The 21,559-nt window shown below is 36.9% G+C and overlaps 1 protein-coding gene across 10 annotated transcripts in view; it reads right to left on the reverse strand.

Annotated features, from left to right (window-relative positions):
- The window catches only part of LOC129794339 (protein groucho), a 106,319-nt gene that overhangs the window by 44,536 nt on the left and 40,224 nt on the right, over positions 1 to 21,559 (reverse strand). For all 10 annotated transcript variants that reach the window (XM_055835170.1, XM_055835159.1, XM_055835157.1 and 7 more), the window contains exons 3-4: positions 7,141 to 7,235; positions 6,431 to 6,494 (exon numbers count right to left, since the gene is read on the reverse strand). In XM_055835170.1, the coding sequence (XP_055691145.1) occupies positions 6,431 to 6,494; positions 7,141 to 7,235 (159 nt within the window). The remainder of the gene's footprint in view (positions 1 to 6,430; positions 6,495 to 7,140; positions 7,236 to 21,559) is intronic.

Below are 21,559 nucleotides of genomic sequence, written 5' to 3' on the forward strand. Positions count from 1 at the left end.
GCAGCATAGGGATGTGTTGTGAGGCACTACAGTGTATATGCGGGGAGAAAAGGATGGTGAAAAAAAATATACACATAAGAGAGTTGAGAAGAAGAAAATCCCAGACATTCTCCTCACATTCGCATCATCATCTCATAAGATGCTCTCACCCCGACTTTTATACCCAGAGCCACTGGCAGCCGAAAGAAATGAAAATTTATAATATTATTACGATTTCGAGCTCGTTTCGCCTTTCACTCATTCTTCACCACACCACTCCCGCCCCTCCTTATGGCTTTGCACATATTCTCAACGGGATATAGCATCCACTTTACATCCCACACCACACCACCCCCTCCCATATCCCCGTACAACATCCTCGCATATATATACGATTTTCTCTGCTATATATGGGGTTGAGTTAGAGAAACAGATGAAAATCTATGTCGGAAACGCGATTCACACGAGCAAGAGATTGTAAACCATGGGTACGGGGGTTGAAAATGCGGCAACAGCATGGGGAAGACAGAGACTGCAATCTACTTGAGAAATCCTCCACCATCCATTTATGTGAAGAATTATAGATGTGAGTGAGGGTTGCCTTTCATCTCCAAGTGCTCACCTTCTTTTTTTCCTCCTTTGCTTTTCATCTCATCTCTCACTCTTTCTTAAGCACACCTCGAGCTCTTCACTTCAATCCACATGAAATAAGAATACGAAACTTACATACAGGATATGGGGGTGGCCAATTGTGTATAAGCGAACTTTCAGCACCATCGAATAAAAGGAAAGAGAGGAAGTGATTTGAAGATTTTCCAGGAACTTGATTCTCACCTTTTTGAACTCTCCACAAAGGGACTGAATTATTTTTTTTCAATTGCAATAAAATTTACAATTTTGCATATAAAATACATAGTATCATTTTACACCCTTAAGAAAGCAAAGGGGTAAAAAAACTACCAATAAATTGCTTAAAGTTTCAAACTGTTTAAGGTCACTTAATCATTTTGGGGTATATTGGCGCAAAATAACATTCAAAGATCATCAAACTCACCCCATAGACCCCATGGGGATATCTTGCATTATTCACCAGCACGAAGGATATCGAATGGTGTCGAATATACATAAAAGAATTCGGATCAAAAGCCAATATAATTCAATACCCGTCGTTAATCGATTTATTGGCGTCATTTCACACTCTCACTCACCCCAAGTATATCCCATTAGTTTATTATACAACCCTCACTCATCCCCCACTGTGTGAAAGTGCCTCCGTATATGTGTGGAGAAAAGCACCCCAACTGTGTGAGGTGGGTGGTAAACACAATACTTGATTGTCTCATACCAAAATCATTTGCACCACACTCTGTAATTTGCAAAACGACACACTACAATATTTAACACGACAAAATCAACCCATCCCCAAAGCAGCATTGAGTTCACATCCCCACACGAGACAGTGTGGTGATACCATGGAGAATGGGGGCTCCAAGGTGGCACATTTTGTACACAATAAACCAGTTGGGGTTAGTTTATTATTACTATAGTAGCAAACTGTTGTTACCAAGGCGGGTATAAAGCATTGCGGTTTGACACGGCACCTCCACCATTCAGCTTGAAAATCTCCAACCTCCCCCCTTTTTGCCCGGAGAATCCACAGAGAAATTCACCCAAAGTGGTTGAGGGTAGTTGTAGAAAATGGAGAGCTTTTGTGGTGTGAACGTATTAAGGGGTAGACGAGAATTCTACACTAAACAAATACATTGGATGGAATTCACAACAAAATATCGAAGGGATGGGTGAGTGGAGGGTTTTTGTTGGAAAATAGAGAAACATAGGAAAACCATCCTCCCACCCGAGAAATTCACATGCTTTCCGCAACAGCTACAATTGCTGAGAGTTGGAAAAACTAGTATATGGGGGGATGAAAAATGCATTTGACGAGTTGGAAATGCACGTAGTTCTTTTTATTCCACAGTACACAAACCTTTTTTTTCTTATGTGTTTTTTCTTTATTAAAAAGAATTTTAAAAAATCTTATGTGAAGGATTTTTTTTTCATAATTATTTTATCATAAATCAGTGTCAAGATTTGCATAGAAATAATATTCATATGCGAGGTATTAGAGAGGATAACTCAATTTTTGAGTTATGCAAAATTTATATATAATACCACAATATTCAGTGGGGGAGTCAATTTGAAAATTCCCGGACAATTTATGATGCTCTGATACCGCTATCGAATATGCAGCAACCCCCGTCCGTATAATCGTATCCCCGTATCCCCGAGAATTCTCCCCCATTTTAGACCACTTTCAATCCAATTTCCGACCAATCTGAACAATTTTGTGTTCCACTTCTGGGTGGACGAGGCTAAAAAGAGGAAGTGTGGGTGGGTAAATGTGAGATAGAATTTCCCTTGTCACATACTCCTACACCAAAAAAGATGGGGTGAGAAGTGAACAAAGTGGGTGAATTTCACTTTATACACTCGAGTGTTTCTCACACTGCCATATAGCACAAAACCGCACATACACCATAGAGCCACTTTATCATTTTCCACCCACAATCCCACCCACACACAGAGCATTCATACCCCTTTTGCTCTAGAATCTTCTTCATCACCTCATATCCACATGCAACCCCCATTGGGTGGGGTGGGTGACTACATGGGAATGTATATATTCCGGTGGTAATTTGAGAAGATCACTCCCATCTGTGAGTGCAATTGCAGTCAACTTTGTGTGAGAGCTCGAGTCAACCTATTCACTGTACTTTCCCACCTCACCTTTTCCCTCTTGCTCTCTCAACTCACCCACATTTTGTACCAAACACACTGCAATTCAATTCGACACCGCACATACACTCCCCCGGGAGACAGAGAGACTACAAAAGCAACCCCATCATCCCGCCTGACTTACACCAATGAAGTGATGCTGTACCATACAGAAAATGGCATAATAATACTCCACATTCATTTCACGATTTTCCGGGAATTCTCAGCTATATACCCCTCCCAGCACATTTCCACCCAACCCTCCCCTCCCCGAAACCATGTGAAACTCTGCAGTGCTACACACAAAACCCACCCACCCCTTGACAGTTGGGGAGTCCTCATACAGTTGTGATGTGACCCTCACCACCACCACCCCACCCGGTTGGCAATAACCCCAAACCTACATTTACCCTTCCCACCCACGTCATCAGCATCATCGTCGTATCTGGTTATTATGAAGTGAGCAAATAGCATGAGAATATCACGACAATATGATGATTATTATACCTACAACAATGTCTGGTGTGTAAATCTATTGCACATTCATACCAAGTTGCCATCATCCACCCGCCCCTTGTTCTCACCCACCATTCGCATAAGTAGAGGAACGATGAGGGTGGAAAGTTGGTGATAAAAGACACTTGAGAAAGGTTTCTCATTTCTTACTCCTCTTGTCTTTTTCAATGTTGTTAGTATTTTCTCATTCCTTTCTCTATCTACTATTCTTGGTACATTTTATGTTCTACATGTGGTAATTTCAGAGATGTATTTCCAAGAAAACACTATGTATAATAGAAGAGAATAGACTGACTTAAAAAAAGATCTGGAGAAAATTCTATGAAAAGAGAATTTAAAAGGAAATGTAGCTAAAATACAGAAAAAGTCTATTGGTACATTTTTCTTCTAAATAATTAGCCTCTTTGGATCTTCTTCAGGGGTCAACCCAGATATTTTTTGATATTTTTGTGAAATATAGCTTTAAAATTGTCCAGAAAGGTCAATTATTAACCGAAATTCAAAATATTTTATTTAATCGAATCCTTTCGATTTTTGTAAAAATATATAAACTTCTTGTGTAATTTTTATGCATTAAAAATCAACGAAATAGAGTTGTCAAGCTCACTAAATATAATACGAGCAAATCTGGGTTAAAAAAGTATCCTTGAAGCAGCATAATGTTGATAGAAAATTATCCTTTTTTTATTCTTAAAAATTATTTTTATAACTAAATTATATCATTTTAATTCTTCTTTGTAAAGAAAATCGAAAACAATATTGAATTATTGCAACAATCAGCAAAATCCCTAAATCATACACCATTATAAAATCATAAAAACTGTTAGTAAACATCAAACAAAATTTAAATGTGCCTAATCTAGGGCAATTACGAGTACCACCAGGAAGTGATAATTTTAAGTTTTTCATTATCATTATAAAATCTCGTAGTTGAGAAAAAATCTAATTTTACGATCAATTTTCTCACACACAAAAAAATCAAACCACGTTTCAAAGAGGTCTTGGTGTACCAACTTTGTAGACAAAAAAAAATGCGGTGAATAGAAACATCTTTGCGATTAATATTCGTTTTCTTCTTTTGAGTTGTTTGTCTTCTTCACGTTTCCCTTTCTTCATCTTCCCAAGTGATTGTTGCTTTATTGCCGAGCTCCATGATCATATCATAATCATAAAACATTACAGTCGAACGCGTTGCTGGCCGCGCTTCGTTTGTCCCACGGGGAATGAATATAGTATAGCATACATATGTATGTACGTACATAATATAGGAAAAGAGTGCAAAAGAAGCACGTGATAGAATGAAGAGGGAGATATCCCATAAAATCACAACAAAATGATGATGATGACGATACAAATCACACGCAGATATAATCGATCCGTGACCGAATATTAAATTATTCTTAATATATTCATATTTCAAATTGATTTTTATTGTGCACTCTCTTCCCTTCTTTTTTTTGCCATTATACTTTACATACTTTTTTTCTTCTTCTCTTGTTCAACACACACATAAGCACGCAAATTGAACACGAAAATTGAGATACCCTGTGGGAGTTGAGAAGCCAACCGAGAACGAGGAGTTATTGTGTTGTTCTCTTGTGTGAAAATTACCAAGTAAATCTTGTCCTCTAACGCCTGTGGGGCATCTTGGTGCAAAAGAGGAGAGACACATTTATTGTCATTAAATTAATCCTCTGCACACGACCACCCGGCTCTTGTCATTTCTCATCGTCATCTTCATTTTCGTCATGCTACCCCGTTCCATCTGATCAACTTGCAACGTATATGCTTGACTGCTGAGAAATTCTATTTTGCTGAATTAATATTAAATCGACATCTCTTTCTCTCTTTGCTTATTGCTTTCCACAACACGCGCCCTTTGTTGATATTTTATTACTGGCAATTATCGAATGGAGGAGAACCACGTGTCAAACACGCGTCGCTCATACACAATCGATTTATTTCATTTGAAACCTCCACACAACCCCTTTTTACCACCCACACTGTTTGCCTTTATTGAGGCATGGTTACACTTGAAAAATAAATTCAAAATAAAGTCACAAGTTAAGGAGAAGAAGTAAGGGTTGGCATAAAGGTGATATTTACGTATAATACTCTGTAGAAGATGTTTATGCATTTTCCTATTTTTCACGAATTTCATTTTATGTAAAAGTGATTTTTTTTAGTCTAAATTTCTCTTTATCGTGAAATGTTTTATATTTTTCTTGAAGATAGATTTTCCAGTAGATTAGAAGAAAATTAAAGAAGTTATTTTTTGTCTTTTGTCCAGCTCTATGGCATGGATATTTAAATGTAAAACTCATTATTTTGCCAAGAAACATATCACCAATAATATTTCTTCTATTAGTTTTTTTTCTTAAAATGATTTCTTTAAGTATCCGTACAAATTCATACATTTTGTGCATTCATACCGCATTGTACATTGAGCAATAATAAATTGAGTTTTCCGGTGTGGGCGGAAATATGCATCTATATTCATCAATCAATCTAGCTCGAGCAAATTTTTCACTAACATTTGCATGGAAAATGTAAAGGTAAACTAAATATTCGTTTTTGACAAAAAAAATGCAACATTGTGTGGAAAGATTAAATTTTTAATTCTATCTCATAGAGCTGATACAAAAAAAATTCATAAAATATTTACTCTCTAACCCAATTATTATTTATCTAAAAAAAAATGAACTGAAATCTGATCCGCCTTATTAATATAACTAACAAAACCTTTTTCCGGATGGGAAAATGTTTAATATTTTCCACGAGTCTAAATAGAAATTAATTTTTAAGTCTATTTTTTTTTTAATTATTGTGTTTCATTGAGCTTATGATGTAATTTCAAGCTTTGCAAAATAATATATTAAAAAATGAAAACTTTATTAGAATCGATATTTTACAAAACTTTTTTTTTAAATATATTTCAAGAATTTTATTTTAAAATCTTTAGATTTATATTCTTTTATTACTCGGAATTAAGTATTTGTATTATTAAAAAAAAACATAATTTTTGTCAATAATTTTATAGGTTTTAAGTGGTTTAAAAGCATAAAAGTTTGATTAAGGTAATTTTCTAATAAAAACTGACCTCATTATTCAATAAAAATTCAATCAAATATAGGAAATATAGTGATAAATCTCAACTCACCATAACATAATGCCTCTGCATCTCTGTTTTCTCACCGGCCAATTTCTCACATTCCAATTTCAATCTGTAATTTATTAGAAAATTAGATAAAAACACTGAATTAGCAACATTACATTAGCAAACATAAATCAAAAAGATGAAGCGTGAATAATAAACTTTAGCAAAGCGTCTCTTTGGTTTAAACCAATTTTACTATTATATTTCACTTCCACATCTCATGGTTCTTTCCTTTGTCTTTCCTATTCACTTTTCTGCATATAAATTCAAACCATTGCAGCGTTAATTTTGTTCTTCGTGCTGCATTTTGCCAATAAAGTGCATCAAAGTGGGTCTTCTTTTATGAAATAAATACGTAATAATTTTTTTTTAATTCCTTGCTTTAAACAAATTTTTAATAAAAAAAAATCTGTATGATAAATCGTATTTCCCCGCACTCAATAACTTTCCATGTATGGAAAACATAGAGATGCATAAATTCAGAAACATTTCGTTGTAAATGTAATAAATGAAGTTGTAAATTGCGGTTGATGGTTGAGATTCTTCTGATGGAAATATTTTGCAAGAATGAGAGAGAAATGTGGCCGCAAAAAAAGACCAAAAGGGAAGAGAGGGAAAACAAGAAAATTTATTGAAAGACTTTCCCAACTTTAAATGCATGGCAGTGGTTGGTGGTGGGTATAAGAAAGTCAGAAAATGTGAAAAGTACTTACGTGTGATACTGTGCCTGTAGAAAATTAAATTCCTCCTTTATCCGCTCCAGTGTGTCAGCTATTGTGAATTTTATGGGTCCTTGAGGCGGTGGTCCCTGTAAGAAAATCACAAGATGAGTGAAGAAAATTCCACGGGTAACAGTGTGGGAGGGAAAATGTTAATTTAAACCATCTCTCTCTCCTCCATTCCCCACCAATTTCAATGTCCTTCCCATCATTTCCACTTAATCTCTACATTATATCGAGGCGAACGTAGGAAACCCACCCCATACCGTTCCGGGGTATTTTTTCTGCTCACGATTTAATTAACACGCTTCCTCTACAGTGAAGAAATTACTCAACAATTACCCCTCCAACACAAACACCAACTTTTCACCCTCACCCCCATGCACACACCATTATTATTTGCTCCCTTTTCTATTTGCACGTTTTCTGTGGCGGAACGATCAACTTATGGTCCACACCATTCTCTCTGCTCCTTCTCCTTTTGCCTCCCCTTCTCCTTCTCAATGTGCTTCGGGGGAGAGTGTCTTTTGCTCCCTTGTGGAAAATTCCAATCTACCCCTACTCCACTCGATTTCCATCCCACACCTCTCGGTGTATTCGTCCGCTCTTCATTCCCCTTCCTCAGTTCTATGTATATACCATACAAATGATACACATAGCATAGGAAAACTCTCAGGACTTGTCTCGCATACAGCACAAGGAGTTTGTTTGGTTGAAAGAGAAGCAAAGGAGGATTGGGAAGTTTAAGAAAAAGAAAGCTTCAAGTTGCTACCGAGGGGTGAAATCACCCCCTTTAATTCGCCATCTCATTCGCTCACGCTGAATAAATTACACTTCGGTTTAATTAATTTAATGGACGTCCCTGTTTCGCCTAAAACCGCGATGAGCGCTAAAGAACCATCTCGTACACAATCTCTTTCCTTTTCCATATACATAATATACCCTTATTTTCGTAGTACCAGACACTTTCATCCTCTACCACCCCTTCCTGCCGACACTTCAACTTTTTTTTCCTCTCTTTTTCTCTCTTTTGAAACTTTTCCCTCACTTAATATTTTAATTGAAGACGCTCACTCTCATTCCCCACACCCAAGTGTTCGCGCCTCAGTGCTTTTGCTATTAATACCAAAGCTTTGGCTCCCCTTGCTATGTATAACGACACACCGAGTCACCCCCTAGAGCGAAATGAAGAGAAGAAAGAAAATTCCATGAATTTTACTTTCCATTTCTCCACGATGATACTGCAAATGAATAATCTCTACAGATTCTCAAACCCTCGATCACTTTAAGCCACGAGAGCACATTTATTGCTCTTGTTTTGTCCTTCACAAAAAAATGGATTTAACACACAAAAAAACACTAAATTATTTAATAAAATTCCACAATCATTAAATTCTTTTCTTTTTATTATCTTCAATGTAACATCGGACACAAAGAATGTCTTCTTCACCCTCACTCACTACCCTTTTGCGGTTTGCTCTTGTAACAATCCCCACAAAATCTCAACGCACGAATCGTGTACGGGGTTGAAAACACATCCTTATCCGTTCATCCCTCAACTCTAAACTGAAGGAAACTTCATTATGTTGGCGCTCTTTTGCTACAGAAAGGCACACGATGTGTCTGTGTGGTGAGAGAAAATATACACTGTGGATGAGGGAGAAGGTTCAATTTTCCCAAACCACCCCCCAAAACGTATGCACTGTGCATCATCCACTTTTACCATTGCCACCGTTTCTCACATTGCTCAATGTATGCGAGAGAGGGAAAGAGATAGCAATGAGTGAAAGTGAGAGAGAGGGAGAAAGAAAAAGTGAGAGAGGGTACATAATCTGTGAACCCACAATCATCCCCTATTTAAGCTATACACATCCCAGCCACCAGTATTCAGCCACACTGTGTATACATATTCCATTTCCCTCTGTAGTACTTCCATCCTCTCGCCCACCCCACAAACTCACCCTCTCCGCCCCCCACTCAAATGTACTCTCTCGGTATTCGCTCTCTTGCCCTCTCAAGTACAGTGTGCTCCATTTACCGAGAGAAAGAGAGCAGTGTACAAAAGTGGGAGACAAATGTTCTCTCTGGAGAGCATGAAAAACTCAATTCAACCATCACAACCACCCCCACCCTCTTTGAGGACAGAGAAGGATATAAAAGATATAGGTAGTCTATCCTGTCTCATCGCATGCAGTGGCAGAAAACCACTATGAATGAGAAAAAAAGACAGATAACTCTAACAGCGATATATATACTCTTCAATTCTACCGCATCCCCAAACCACCCACCCACCCCTTTTTGGGTGACACTCAAGCAAGGATGTCGCTTTGGTGGGAGTTTGGTATACACACAGCATTGCCATAGCTGGGATATCACCCTTGAATACGGAGGGTGTGGGTGGAGGGAAAACATGGTGAATCCATGTATGTGAACTAACTCAATTTCACCCATATACGACACAAGTGGTGGGTGACTTTTGGATGGTGAATTGGAGGTTAAAGAGCCAAGAGGGATGTTTCACTTACGATGTTGTCCTACAACACATACAGGGTGCAAACCACACTTACACACTGACCACATACCTCGTCGACGTTCTGCAAAACGATGATGGGTTTCTGAGGTTTTGCCCTCATCGCACCCCATATAGCACCCACCCATACCCAATCTCTCCATCAACCCGAAGTTGGAAAACACTAAAACCCACCCACTGTACATTCTACCTCCCCCCCCCCAACACAGTTAGTTGGGGATACCCATTTCACAAGAATGAGAAGGAAAACATAGTTCAGCAACAGACTCACACTTTACCACTTCAATTTAACCCCTATCTCTGACAACTTCTCACACCCCATGAAACTTCGCCTTCTGGTCAAGATAATAACGTGATAATACCTTTACACATAGTAACGGGAGGTAAAAGGGGAATAGAATAATTAATAAGACTATTTGGGACTTGCAAAATTCACAAGAATTTATTATAACACCAAAGAGGAAAGTGGTGAAACAACCCTTGTGCACTAATTATTCTGGAGATTATTAAAATTTCTCTATAAAATTACACTGTATTCTCTCTAATCCCTTCTGAGGGGTGGAAAATTATTTTGTGGTAATATAAAAGGGTGTGAAATACTCTGAAAATTTGACTATAAGTCTTCAAATCATAATGAGATTTTGAGAAAGACGTTAAGCACGCACAATATAAAGGGGAAATGTCCTTAAAGTAAGTTAGTAATTTTAGGTAAACATTTCTAAATTTAACTTCTTTTTCTAGGACTAAATTAGAAAGTTTTGAAAGAATAATCTCTCTTAAAAATTTAGTAACAAGAAGCATTTAATTTTTAAGAAATAATCATTCATGAAACATCCGCGCGAATGTTTCATGCAATGAGAGTGACAAAAAACGACGTTATTGTTTGGATTTTTGAGCAAATCTTAACTGATTTTTTTTCGGAACAATTTTGATCATCAATGAACAAACTCCTTCGTCTATATATTATACATAAAGTCCTTTTTGAATCTTTTCCATGAAATAATCAGCAATTCAATAATTTTTAAATTATTTCTGCATCCCCTATTCTTATCATACAAATCCCCAATTTGCCATTTAATCACTCCCCTTTGCATTGTGTGAAAAAAAAAGAATTGGTTAGAAAATTAATTTACATATCACATAGGGGATGAAGAGAATGAAGTAATTTACATGGCACGGAGGGAGTTAAATTAACTAAAGTATTTGAAACAATCAACCCCTGGAAAATTTGTGTGTGTATACATGTAACTCATGATTGACTTTTACTCCCATTCTAACATCAAATTACTCTTCCTGTTTTGCCACCAATTCCACTCCACCCTCGGCAATTCAGCCGCACAAGAGAGTCACATTGAAATCCCTCGCACATAGCACCCAAAAACACCCTATCTACCTCAAATAAATCGCCCTCCGGCAGTATTATTACCTGTCGGATGTGTATTTTGGGTGGTAGGAGGAGAACCCAACCAGCCAGCAAAAGGTGGTGTAAATTTAGGTGAGAGAGAGAGGGTGCGGGAGTTTTTACTATATCATATGGCAGTAGCGGTATCCTAATCCGATTTCCCGGTGGAGCAGCTGTTCAGTTAATTAATATATTACACGCTGTAAACACACATTACGATATACCAGGGAGGGGTTGTTGTGTGATGGAGAAAGAGAAGGAATCACTCGAAAATTCAACACACTGGGCTTATATTCATCATTAGGGCGCAACTCGTGCAAAATGTGCTATACTTTGTGCCTTTTATGTTTTCAAAAGCGATTCATACGCCCTTAAACAATTTCATTTCATCAAGCACAATTCCCACCCCCAACACACACACATACTAATTTTCTAATCTCCCCACCAGCACACGCGTTTTGTGGATAAAAAAACACCCTTCACCGCAACACCCCACACTCCATGGTGCGGAAGGTGAATTAACTGGTGAAAATTCATTGAGTATATAGCTCCCCATTCCCGCATGTGGAAAATCCTCCGCCCCAAAGCGAAAAGTAGGAAGGTACCATGAAGTGGGGGCTGAAAGACACATTCACCAGCAGTGTGCAAAATGGATGGGTACAAAACGGTAATTGTGGCGGGTTGGAAAAGAAAAAGGAGGTGCGGGAAAATTTATTAGTGGAACACTTTCTCACATTGTCAGACAAATCACGTGAATGTTTCAAGAGGGAAAATTTGTGTGCATTTTCATGCTCAACAATGAGAAAATGGTCTCACGGTAATTTGTTAAATATCACCCACACTACACACAATTTCTTTCCATCAAATCATGCATACGTTCATCGTTCACAAGGTGATCATGTTCGTGCTCAAACGTGCTCAAAAGGAGTGCAATATTGCATGATTTCCATGTTAGCTTTCCTAATTTTTAGCTATATGTATATCACTTATCCTTGAATCATACAAACTGTGTTGTCTCTATTCATCAAATGAACGTAATAATTTTTATAATTTTTAATTTAAGATAAAACTTTTTGATTTAATTCATTATTAATTTGATGTCTATTGCATGGTGCTTTTATAAATTGAAATTTGTTATGTTTGAAGAGTGTTGGGTGAAGTTCACTGAAGTGGGAAACATGATCGACTTGTAGTAGCTTCACAAGATGCTTGTGTAAACGACGTTTCGAGAGATATAATTCCCTCTTCATCAGGTCTCCCAAGAAAATTGCATACATCGTGTCTTTCCACATCAATGATATTTTCTTTAATTTCTTAAAACAAATATCATTGTTTTACAGGTTTTAGAAAATAATTTTATCATCAAATTGAATTTTCAACCCTTCCATAAAGGATGAAGCACAATAATAATCTAATATTCTTCCATTTTAATCTAATTAAGACCTTCAATTCACATGAAATGCAATTTCATGATATTCAAACATAAAAAATGTAAATATTGAACGACTAAAATATCTTGACTTTCCCTTGGAACTATGTACATACAATGTAGGTATGTACAAAAGCAAGCCCTCGGGATTTAAAACCCCATCGTGTTGTGAATGTCCACCCAGGCACTTTCCATCAGGCTCGATGGACGATGGCATCGGGTGTCGCATGCAGAAAAAAAGGGATGTTGAACTAGGACGAATGAGACAAAATGTGTCACAGAATGATGGGGTGAAAAGCTCATGGTAGTGAGAAAAGAATATAAAATGGAAGCACCCATCCAATTTTTGTCTCGTTTTTTGTCGCTTTCGTGCTTGAGGGATGATGGCAAATTCTGTTTTCCATCATTCTCTCATATTTCTCCCGCATCACACCCCTCCCCCGCTATGCTTGTGAGAATATTTTTCCTCCCTGACACACGGGAGGTATCATCGGATCATGGTTTTGTATGTCTGTGGATATTTTTTTATTTATTCCACAGATTCTCTCACAGTCGTTCCCACACGCCGAAAAAGGGAGTGAGGGGTGAGTTTCAGGTTGGAATGCCAGAAGCACATAGTAGTATTCTGTGTTAGAGACACACAAGTTCCATACAGAGAAGTTTTGTATGAAAAAAAAATCTCACAGATCCTCATCGAATATATCCGCATAGAAGGATGATGAAATATTTTATGTATGATGGAAAAAATCGTTCAACTAAAATAGCTATGGTTTATATACACAATATATATGGAGTTTATATTTCCTTCACATATGCACAAAAGCTTTTTTCGTCTATATGGAATCTTCCTGTTATCTCGAAAAAAAGCTGGGAAAATATTCAAAAAAAAGAAACAAAAGTATGCTATAAAAATATTTACATCCATATGGGTGAAAATATAAAAAAGAAAGACTTTTTATTAGAATCTCATTTTCATTCGTATTTGGACGGAAATGTATAAAAGAAGTCTTAGATAAAAATTGGATGTGGTGAAAAGACGTCAAGTTGTATACGTGAAAATATAACTTCCACCCCCGCTCTTTACGCTGAATTCAAAATTCACTGCTTGGGATTGAATTTATCTGAATCGAAGCCCCATATATTTGCTCGTCTTTTTCGCATTCATCCAACTCAACTAAAAAAAAAACCAAACCCCATCATATTTCCTCTCAATCCACCAAACCAACTATATGGAAAACTTTTACCACACATATGGCACGAATAAAAAAAAAACGAACACAAAGTGTTGGGAAAAATCAAAACTTTTCACAAAAATTCGATGAATTTTCTCATACAGAAACATTTCTCACTATACGAATTTTCCTTTATAGTTACACACTCTGCCATATTCTCGTTGTCTTGTCAAGTGTGTATTACTGTTTCATGGTATACCAAATGGATTTTTCACACCCACCCCCTCACACTAAATTTGGTGTACGAAATATTTTCCACAAATATGAAATGGAAGGAAAATCTCACGCCCCCCACCACCACCTTATGCCAAAGCTCATTCCACATGAGAAATTGGAAAACTAACTCTTATACACATGAGAATGAAAATCACCACACACAATCCTCCACCATACATACTGTGAGTAGATCAAGCCTGAAATGATTTTTCCATCTATTTCACACTCACTCAGTGCATTTCCCAACTTGGAAAACTCACCCTTATGTATTTTTCTCCATCCCCCAATTTTTTTTTGGGGAGTGGGGAGGAAAGAATAAAACCCACAGAGCTCAGAGAGCATCCAAGTGAAAACCACCCCATCAACAATTTCTCTTACGTGAAACACACAAAAATTTCTACTACAAATCACATTACAACCCCATTCCATTTTGTGGAAAAACTTTCCAATTGTTGAAGGTGCTGCACACACATACACAGATGGAATGGAAGATTTTTCACAAGAGACACTTTGGATGAAAAGGGAGTGCCTTTCTTTCTGACTTTTCCCATTCAATATTGAGTTGTATTATATATTTTTTAAATTAATATTATTTTATGAAGAAAAAAAATATGTAGGGGAGAGCAGGGTTAAAAAAGTCACTAAAGGGTTTAGAAAAAGCTCAAAATATCATATTTCCCAAACAGATAAAGCAAAATGTATAGCTCAATTCTTTAGGATATTTCTTGCCCTACAACTCTTTCTCAGATTATTTTGTTCTATCTAGCTAGGAAATATGATATTTTAAGCTTTTTCCAAACCATTAAGTGACTTTATTAGCCCCGCCCTCCCCTACTGAATATTGAACTTGTTAACTAATCTACTTTTATATTAGTGGATATGATTCTTATAAGTATGATAGGCAAGCTTTCTCTATGATTTTTGTATAGGATTTTCCTTTATTTTTGAGAATAGGTATGAGCTGGAAAATCTCTTCAAAAAGCACAAAAAGACTAACTTAAAATGCTTCAAAACATTTATTCCCAAGGATATAGAAACAACTTGTAAAAAATTCTTGTAATAATGTTACATTTCACATCAGAATCCATCCATTTCTAGTCTGTTAAATTGTTGGAAAATGCTAGTAAAACCACCTCTAATAGATTAAAGAGCAGTATATTAAGTATTGGACCTTGATTATGTATAGAAACTAATTCACAAAGACTTCTTTAAAATCTACCAAAGAATGCAGCTATATTTTATAGAATATTCAGTTCTGCAAGCAAAAATGCAACGACCAAGGAAAAAAGCTTTCTCGGGGATGTGCTGAAGTAAAGCTAACAGAAAAATGTTTGTGTATCACACAATCAAAGAGTGTTGGTTGTGTGGAAACTAACCACCATCCCCAGCTTCTCTTCTCAAACCCCACTATACAACGGTATGTTGCCTCAACCGAGCAGTTAACCAGTCATCTACCACACCACCCTCAAACCCAGTCAAGCTTCAAGAGACTTGCACATATATTTATCGTTTTTTTTTCATCGTTCCTTCTCCGGGTGCGCTTTTCCACAAAAACCCCCATGTAGAATGGAAGAGGAAAAGCGAAAAGCATGAGAGCGACCTTCTTCCATCCAAACCAAACCACCCAACACCCCATCACGAAGAAGCTAAAACCTCTGCTCTCAACACAGGAAGTGTTCTTCAGAGCGAGTTACATGTATTAGATCACAATGGGTGGTGTAAGAGGGCAAAGATGCTGAATGGGAATCAATAAAAAAGCTCCTTGGCATTTTATTTTCCTTCACTCAATATGAAAGTAAATATGGGAATTTTCTCAATATTCTCCAGCCCACACACAAATCGTCTTTTATACAGAGGAAATTGAGTGAAATTGCAAAGGGATTCCTTATATACAATTCAACAATATTATGTATATGTATCTGTTATATCTATGTATGATCTATGTACATTATGTATGCACGTTCCTATGTATTTACTCTCATTCTTCTATGTGTAATCCGTTTGTAATTATCTTAATTTGAGTTAGAGTACCAAGTTTCAAGCAAATAAATAATTAATAACTATTATAATTTAAAATAAAATTAATGATCAGCAATAGATTCTCCATCATTTGTCGATAAAATTATTTAGATCACTACATGAGGTCGTTTGCCACTCCTTTTGCGTTTTGTTAGCTCAATTTCATCACACACCACAGAGCTACCAGAGTATGTTTTGTATTATTTCCCAATTTACACCTCCCAAAAAATTTTCATGCGTGCACTATTTTAGTCCCAGCAGAGTGTATCTTTAAAGACGATAATCTTCACACTCTACGAAGCATCTTTACTCAGAACGCTATTAAAATGGAAACGTCAATGTATCAATATTGACATAAGAATTCCATACTACGCCACCGACAAATTCATCTTCAAACCACCAAAATCCAATATTTACATTCAACACACAATACATTCATCCTAATAATAATAATAATAAATATAGATACAACAAACGACTAGATAGTTTAAAATTATTTCTTCAAATAATCAACTGATGGTATCTGTATCTTTTAAGCTACATTTTTTCTCCACGATAACATTTCATTTGAAGAACCGTCGAGGCAATGCTTTATAGAGAGCATGGCAGGGTGCTAAAAACATTTTTAACAAATTACCACATAAATTGTTCTTCACGACATATTAAAAGTTACAAATTTAATATTGGAAATCGTCTTTGGAAAATAATTTCTTGGGAAAGATGAAAAAAAAGTGAAAACTTTACTAGAAAAAAGATAATTGTGATAATTTTTAAAACGTTGCGTGCTAAAATAGACGATATCTTTGGTAATTTCATAGAAGTTAATTTTTAAAAATCAACTGAATGTGAAATTAAATAACTTAATTTCATCAGAAAAAAATAATAAGAAAATTTTCACTTTGAAAATTTCTCCCAAATTCACAGATAAATTGATAAGTAAATATAATGTCTTCCTCCAATATAGAATTAACCACCTCAATGTCTGAGAAACACCCCCATCTTCACTTAAATATTTGTGCACAAGTCCAATTATCTGCCAAAGTGTGGAATAATCGATCTTATAGTGTATTACCCACATCAAACAAGCTCTAAATCGAACCACTACCGCCCATGTGTATCAAACCCAATCCTCCTGCCAAAAGCTCCCCACCCACCATCTTCTACATAGCATATTCTCCATAGAGACATGATGAGCTGTCTGTGTGGTTTGGTGGAAAGTGGTGGAGGGTATGATGGTGCTGTAGCGATTGACAGGAGGGCGAATGGCAAATTCCAAACATAACAAGAACCCATATACAATTTCCTCTTTTCCCCATCGTCATCGTTCTCCCATTTCCTATCATCATCCGCTCCCGCCCACACCCATTTATATATATACATTTCATCATTCAACCTCGCCCCATTCATAGCAGAAAGGGGGGGGGGATGGTAAAGTGTGTTGTATAAGTGAATTTTGTATCTCACTTTGGTGGCGGAGAAATCCACCATGCATTCCGCAAAATTCACTCGCTTATCATTTAACCCCTCACCAATTCATCCTCTTGTGCTTCCGCCTTCAACACCACAGAAATCCCTAATACTCCTATGAAACTCCATATATAGCTGAATATTGTACCCAAGGGGCTCTAAAATCTTATACCCTTGTAATACTGAAATAATTTTACGAATTACATCAAATAATAACACAGTCATTCACAAATCCTTTGTGTATTCAAAAAATATAAAAATCTTTGAAAAAAAACTTTTTTTTTTAATTAAAATGGAAAATAAATATAAGGAATATTTTCTGCAAATATGAAAAATATAAAAAATTAAAAAAATAATTTCGAAAATGCTTTAAAAATACATAAATATCCAAGGAATAGTTCAAAGAGGAAATTCTAACTCTCATATTAGGCCTCTAAGTTAATAAATTTATGTACCAAAGACTTTTAGCCTGTGTATGGGACTTTGTGGAAAATTCACATCTTCAATCTGTATAGTGCACAACCTCTAATCGTCCTAATTGGAATACCTTATTTCATAAGGGTAAACTTTATCATCTAACCCCCTTTAGTAGTTTGAAACAAAACCACAATCCCGATTTTCGGGTTGAATAACGTTGAAAATAATTTAAATTGGCTGATATTTCACCAAACACTTCCCGCAAGTGGGGTGTGGTAAAATGCTGAGTTGAACACCCCCTTACCTTTTCCCAATAATTCTGAATCCGCTGTTATACACTCACTTAAAATCTGCACATCACCATCGTCATGAACCATATCATCAACCCTCATTCACATCGAGTTCTCTCGCTTCACACGCGGGGTGAACGGTTCAACCCTCAAAATCCCATCCGCTGTACTTCACCAAAAACCCCAAACCCAAAGGCGCCAACTCACATCCCACCCCCCCAAGCCAACATCACCACCCCACTGTGAGACGGAATAGCGCGGAACTCGAAGCGTCCTGGATGATGAAATCGGTGGTTGAGTGTTAGCAACCAACATGATGAGAACAATAAAGTGAGTATATATAGGTATGGTGTGTGCATGCAGGGAGGTGGAGGTTTAATGCTTCAGTTGCTGGGGCTTGAGCTTTCGCCATCATCATCACTGAGGCGTCATCGATGTGCTTCAATGAATTTGTTGATAATTCCAATTGGAAAACCCCAAACACAGTTAAATTTCTCCCATTTCGAATTTTCCATCTCAACCACCCACCCCCCCAAACCAATTTCATCCTAAACCCCATGAGAATATATAGATGGGAGAGAGACAAAATCTCGGATAAATTCACATCTTCCGATTATGATTGAACATTACGTATGAATGGATTGTTACGTTGCTACAAAATCACCCCCCCCCATCGCTTTACCAACCAACTTCTCCCCTATAATCGAAAATCATTTCGATACAATTTAAATCGAATGCTAAATATTATTATTGACGTTCACGATGATTTTTCTTGCTTGCCCTATTTTTCTCTCACTTTATTCTACCCTCATCATGATACTAACCGCTATAAAAAGACAAAAAATACCCCATTTGATTTTTCATATGATCAAATAGTTGAATTATTTTTGAACAAGTTTCAGGAATAGGTAACATTTTTATTTAAAAAAAAAGAAAAAAGGAAAAATGAACACAACTTAGGAGAAAAAAGAAGCCAAAATAACCGTATAAATCTTTTAGAGCATGGAAAAGTGGGTGTGAGAAAATACTCTGGCAAAAGTGGCGGAATTTCCAATATTTTTTCTCACACCCCATCACAACCAATAAATAATTTCACATTGTATCCACATTTAACCCCGTCAAACATTGAAAATATCGCCCACTAATGGATGACAACACGACACAGTTTATGTTTTAACAACAAAATCGCGTGCCTATGGTTCTTCTCTACCCACCCATTTGACTGTGTATGGTATATGGCTCATATATGTAGACATTTTCCGTTGAAACACCACAAAATAGCACAAAAGTGCTGTAGGCACCCTATTTTGAGGAAACCATCACGTCCGGGGCACTTTTCACCAAATAGGGTGACACCAAAAATTCTATTCTCGATTGCGGAAAGGCATCAGACATCGTCTCATTATACACCATGTTTGTGTGTGCTGGAATTCAGTGTGCGAGGGTGGGTGTCAACAGGAATTCCCACCTTCCCCTCCACCCCACAATGTGTAAGACAAAGAAAGGAAATGGTTTGAGAGCGAGAGAGAAAATTGAGGTCAAACATTGTACATTTATAGCAGCCAAGTGACTTGTGTAACACACTGTGTTAATGTTGGTAAGTACGGAAGCCACACCATTGAATTCTTGAAGCAAGACCCACTCTTGCCACAAGAGGCGAGAGTTGGGTTTGTGGGGTGTGGGGAGGGGTGGTATGGTGAAAGTAAGGATGGGCAATTGCTTAATGGAATGAGCTTGAGGAATGGGTTGGAAATGACTTTGATGACAACAACAACAACCCCCAAGAGAACCCAACCACCTCCTCCTTGCCTTCTTTGTCATCAATTTCTCTTCTTTCTGTCCTCAATTTTCTCTCATTTGACTCCCCCGACATTCACCCTCCTCATTTCGGCCACCCACGGAATTTTCTTGGCACAGTGATTTTCCGCCTCGTCTTCTTCATTTAACCACCCCCCTCGCCATCTACTTTACTTTCCGCTATACAACCACCCCACACCCATCACAAAGCGGAACTCATCCATCTATTCGAACCCAAGCCAAACCCACCCACAATTGGAATGAAGACAAGCCGTGTCGACACCACACTTCGTTTCTGCTTCATCAATTTCATACAAAACCCCCGTACAACAGTCGAGAGATGCCTTCGTCCACAGCATCACCCAACCAATTTCACCAGCTCAACGGAGAAGTTGGGGGTGGTTGATCTTCACAAACTCACTTTCATCCCCCGCTCCATCGCTCCAACCCCACCTATAGCGTATCCAAGATCTCAGCAGGAGATGTGGATTTTTCTTCAACACAGCGCCTGTGAGCTTCCGAGTGAAATCACCCCCAAGTCACTTCCTCCTCCCCATGCCTCTTTCCCTCGCCCCACTATGAATTCCACACGGTGATGAAACGATGGGAAAAGAATCCACTCGGATCTCCCTGTCTATCAGCTTCAAATCGGATTATGGGGAGGATTCAGTGTATTCATTCCTCCTTCGTTCATTCTTCCCATTTTCCTTGATATAAATGTTGCCGTGGGAATTGAACGAACGAACACCCAAAGACTCGGAAAAATAAACCCTCAATGATTAATAATTCGATAGTAATCGATAAGGGTTTCCATTTCTTAACTTTATTGCAGCTATGTATACATTTAGGTGGCACAAAGCTCAGTCTGTACAAAATAGGGAAGATGTTCTAAATGTGACTCTATTTCTGAACAAATTTTATAAACTAAAACTAATATTTGTTTAAAATTGATTTCTGTTTGTTTTTTAGAAAAATATTTTTTTTAATTTCTTCAATAAAGTATATTTTTAGTGGTTAGATTCTGATACATATTACGCAACCTTTCTCTACGATTTTTCCATAGCCTTTTCTACATTTATGGGAAAATCTTCGTGATGTGTGTGAAAACATTTTTGTACGTATCATCTGAGTTTTCTTTTTGATAAGTTTTCGTTTTACTTTTCAGACAAATACAAACATGTAAAAAATTCTATAAGTAGAAAAATCGTATAGAAAACTTGCCATTCATACCAAAATCTAGCCACTGAATTTATTCTATTCTTAAGTAAAAATAAATTTTAATGCAAAAGGCACATTAATGACAATTTCTCCTATATAATTAACATTTTTTCAATCATTTCAAATAATTTTCTTTTTTAATATTGAAAAAAAATCTATTTCCAAATCATTCTGATTGTGAGTGAAGAAAAATGTATAGTTATTGATCACACCCACTTGATCATTCGATTAAGAGATGTCAGTTTTTAATTAAATTATCAAAATCAAATTAATAGAGTCGATCATGGAAGTCTGGATTTTAATAAATTCCATTCAAATGTAAAGTACTCATCTTTTTTCCCACACACATACACCTCTTCCAAATTTAGCCTCCCTAGAATTGTGGGTGTTTTTTTT

This window comes from Lutzomyia longipalpis, chromosome 1 (assembly GCF_024334085.1).
Source record: "Lutzomyia longipalpis isolate SR_M1_2022 chromosome 1, ASM2433408v1".
NCBI classification, from domain to species: domain Eukaryota; kingdom Metazoa; phylum Arthropoda; class Insecta; order Diptera; family Psychodidae; genus Lutzomyia; species Lutzomyia longipalpis.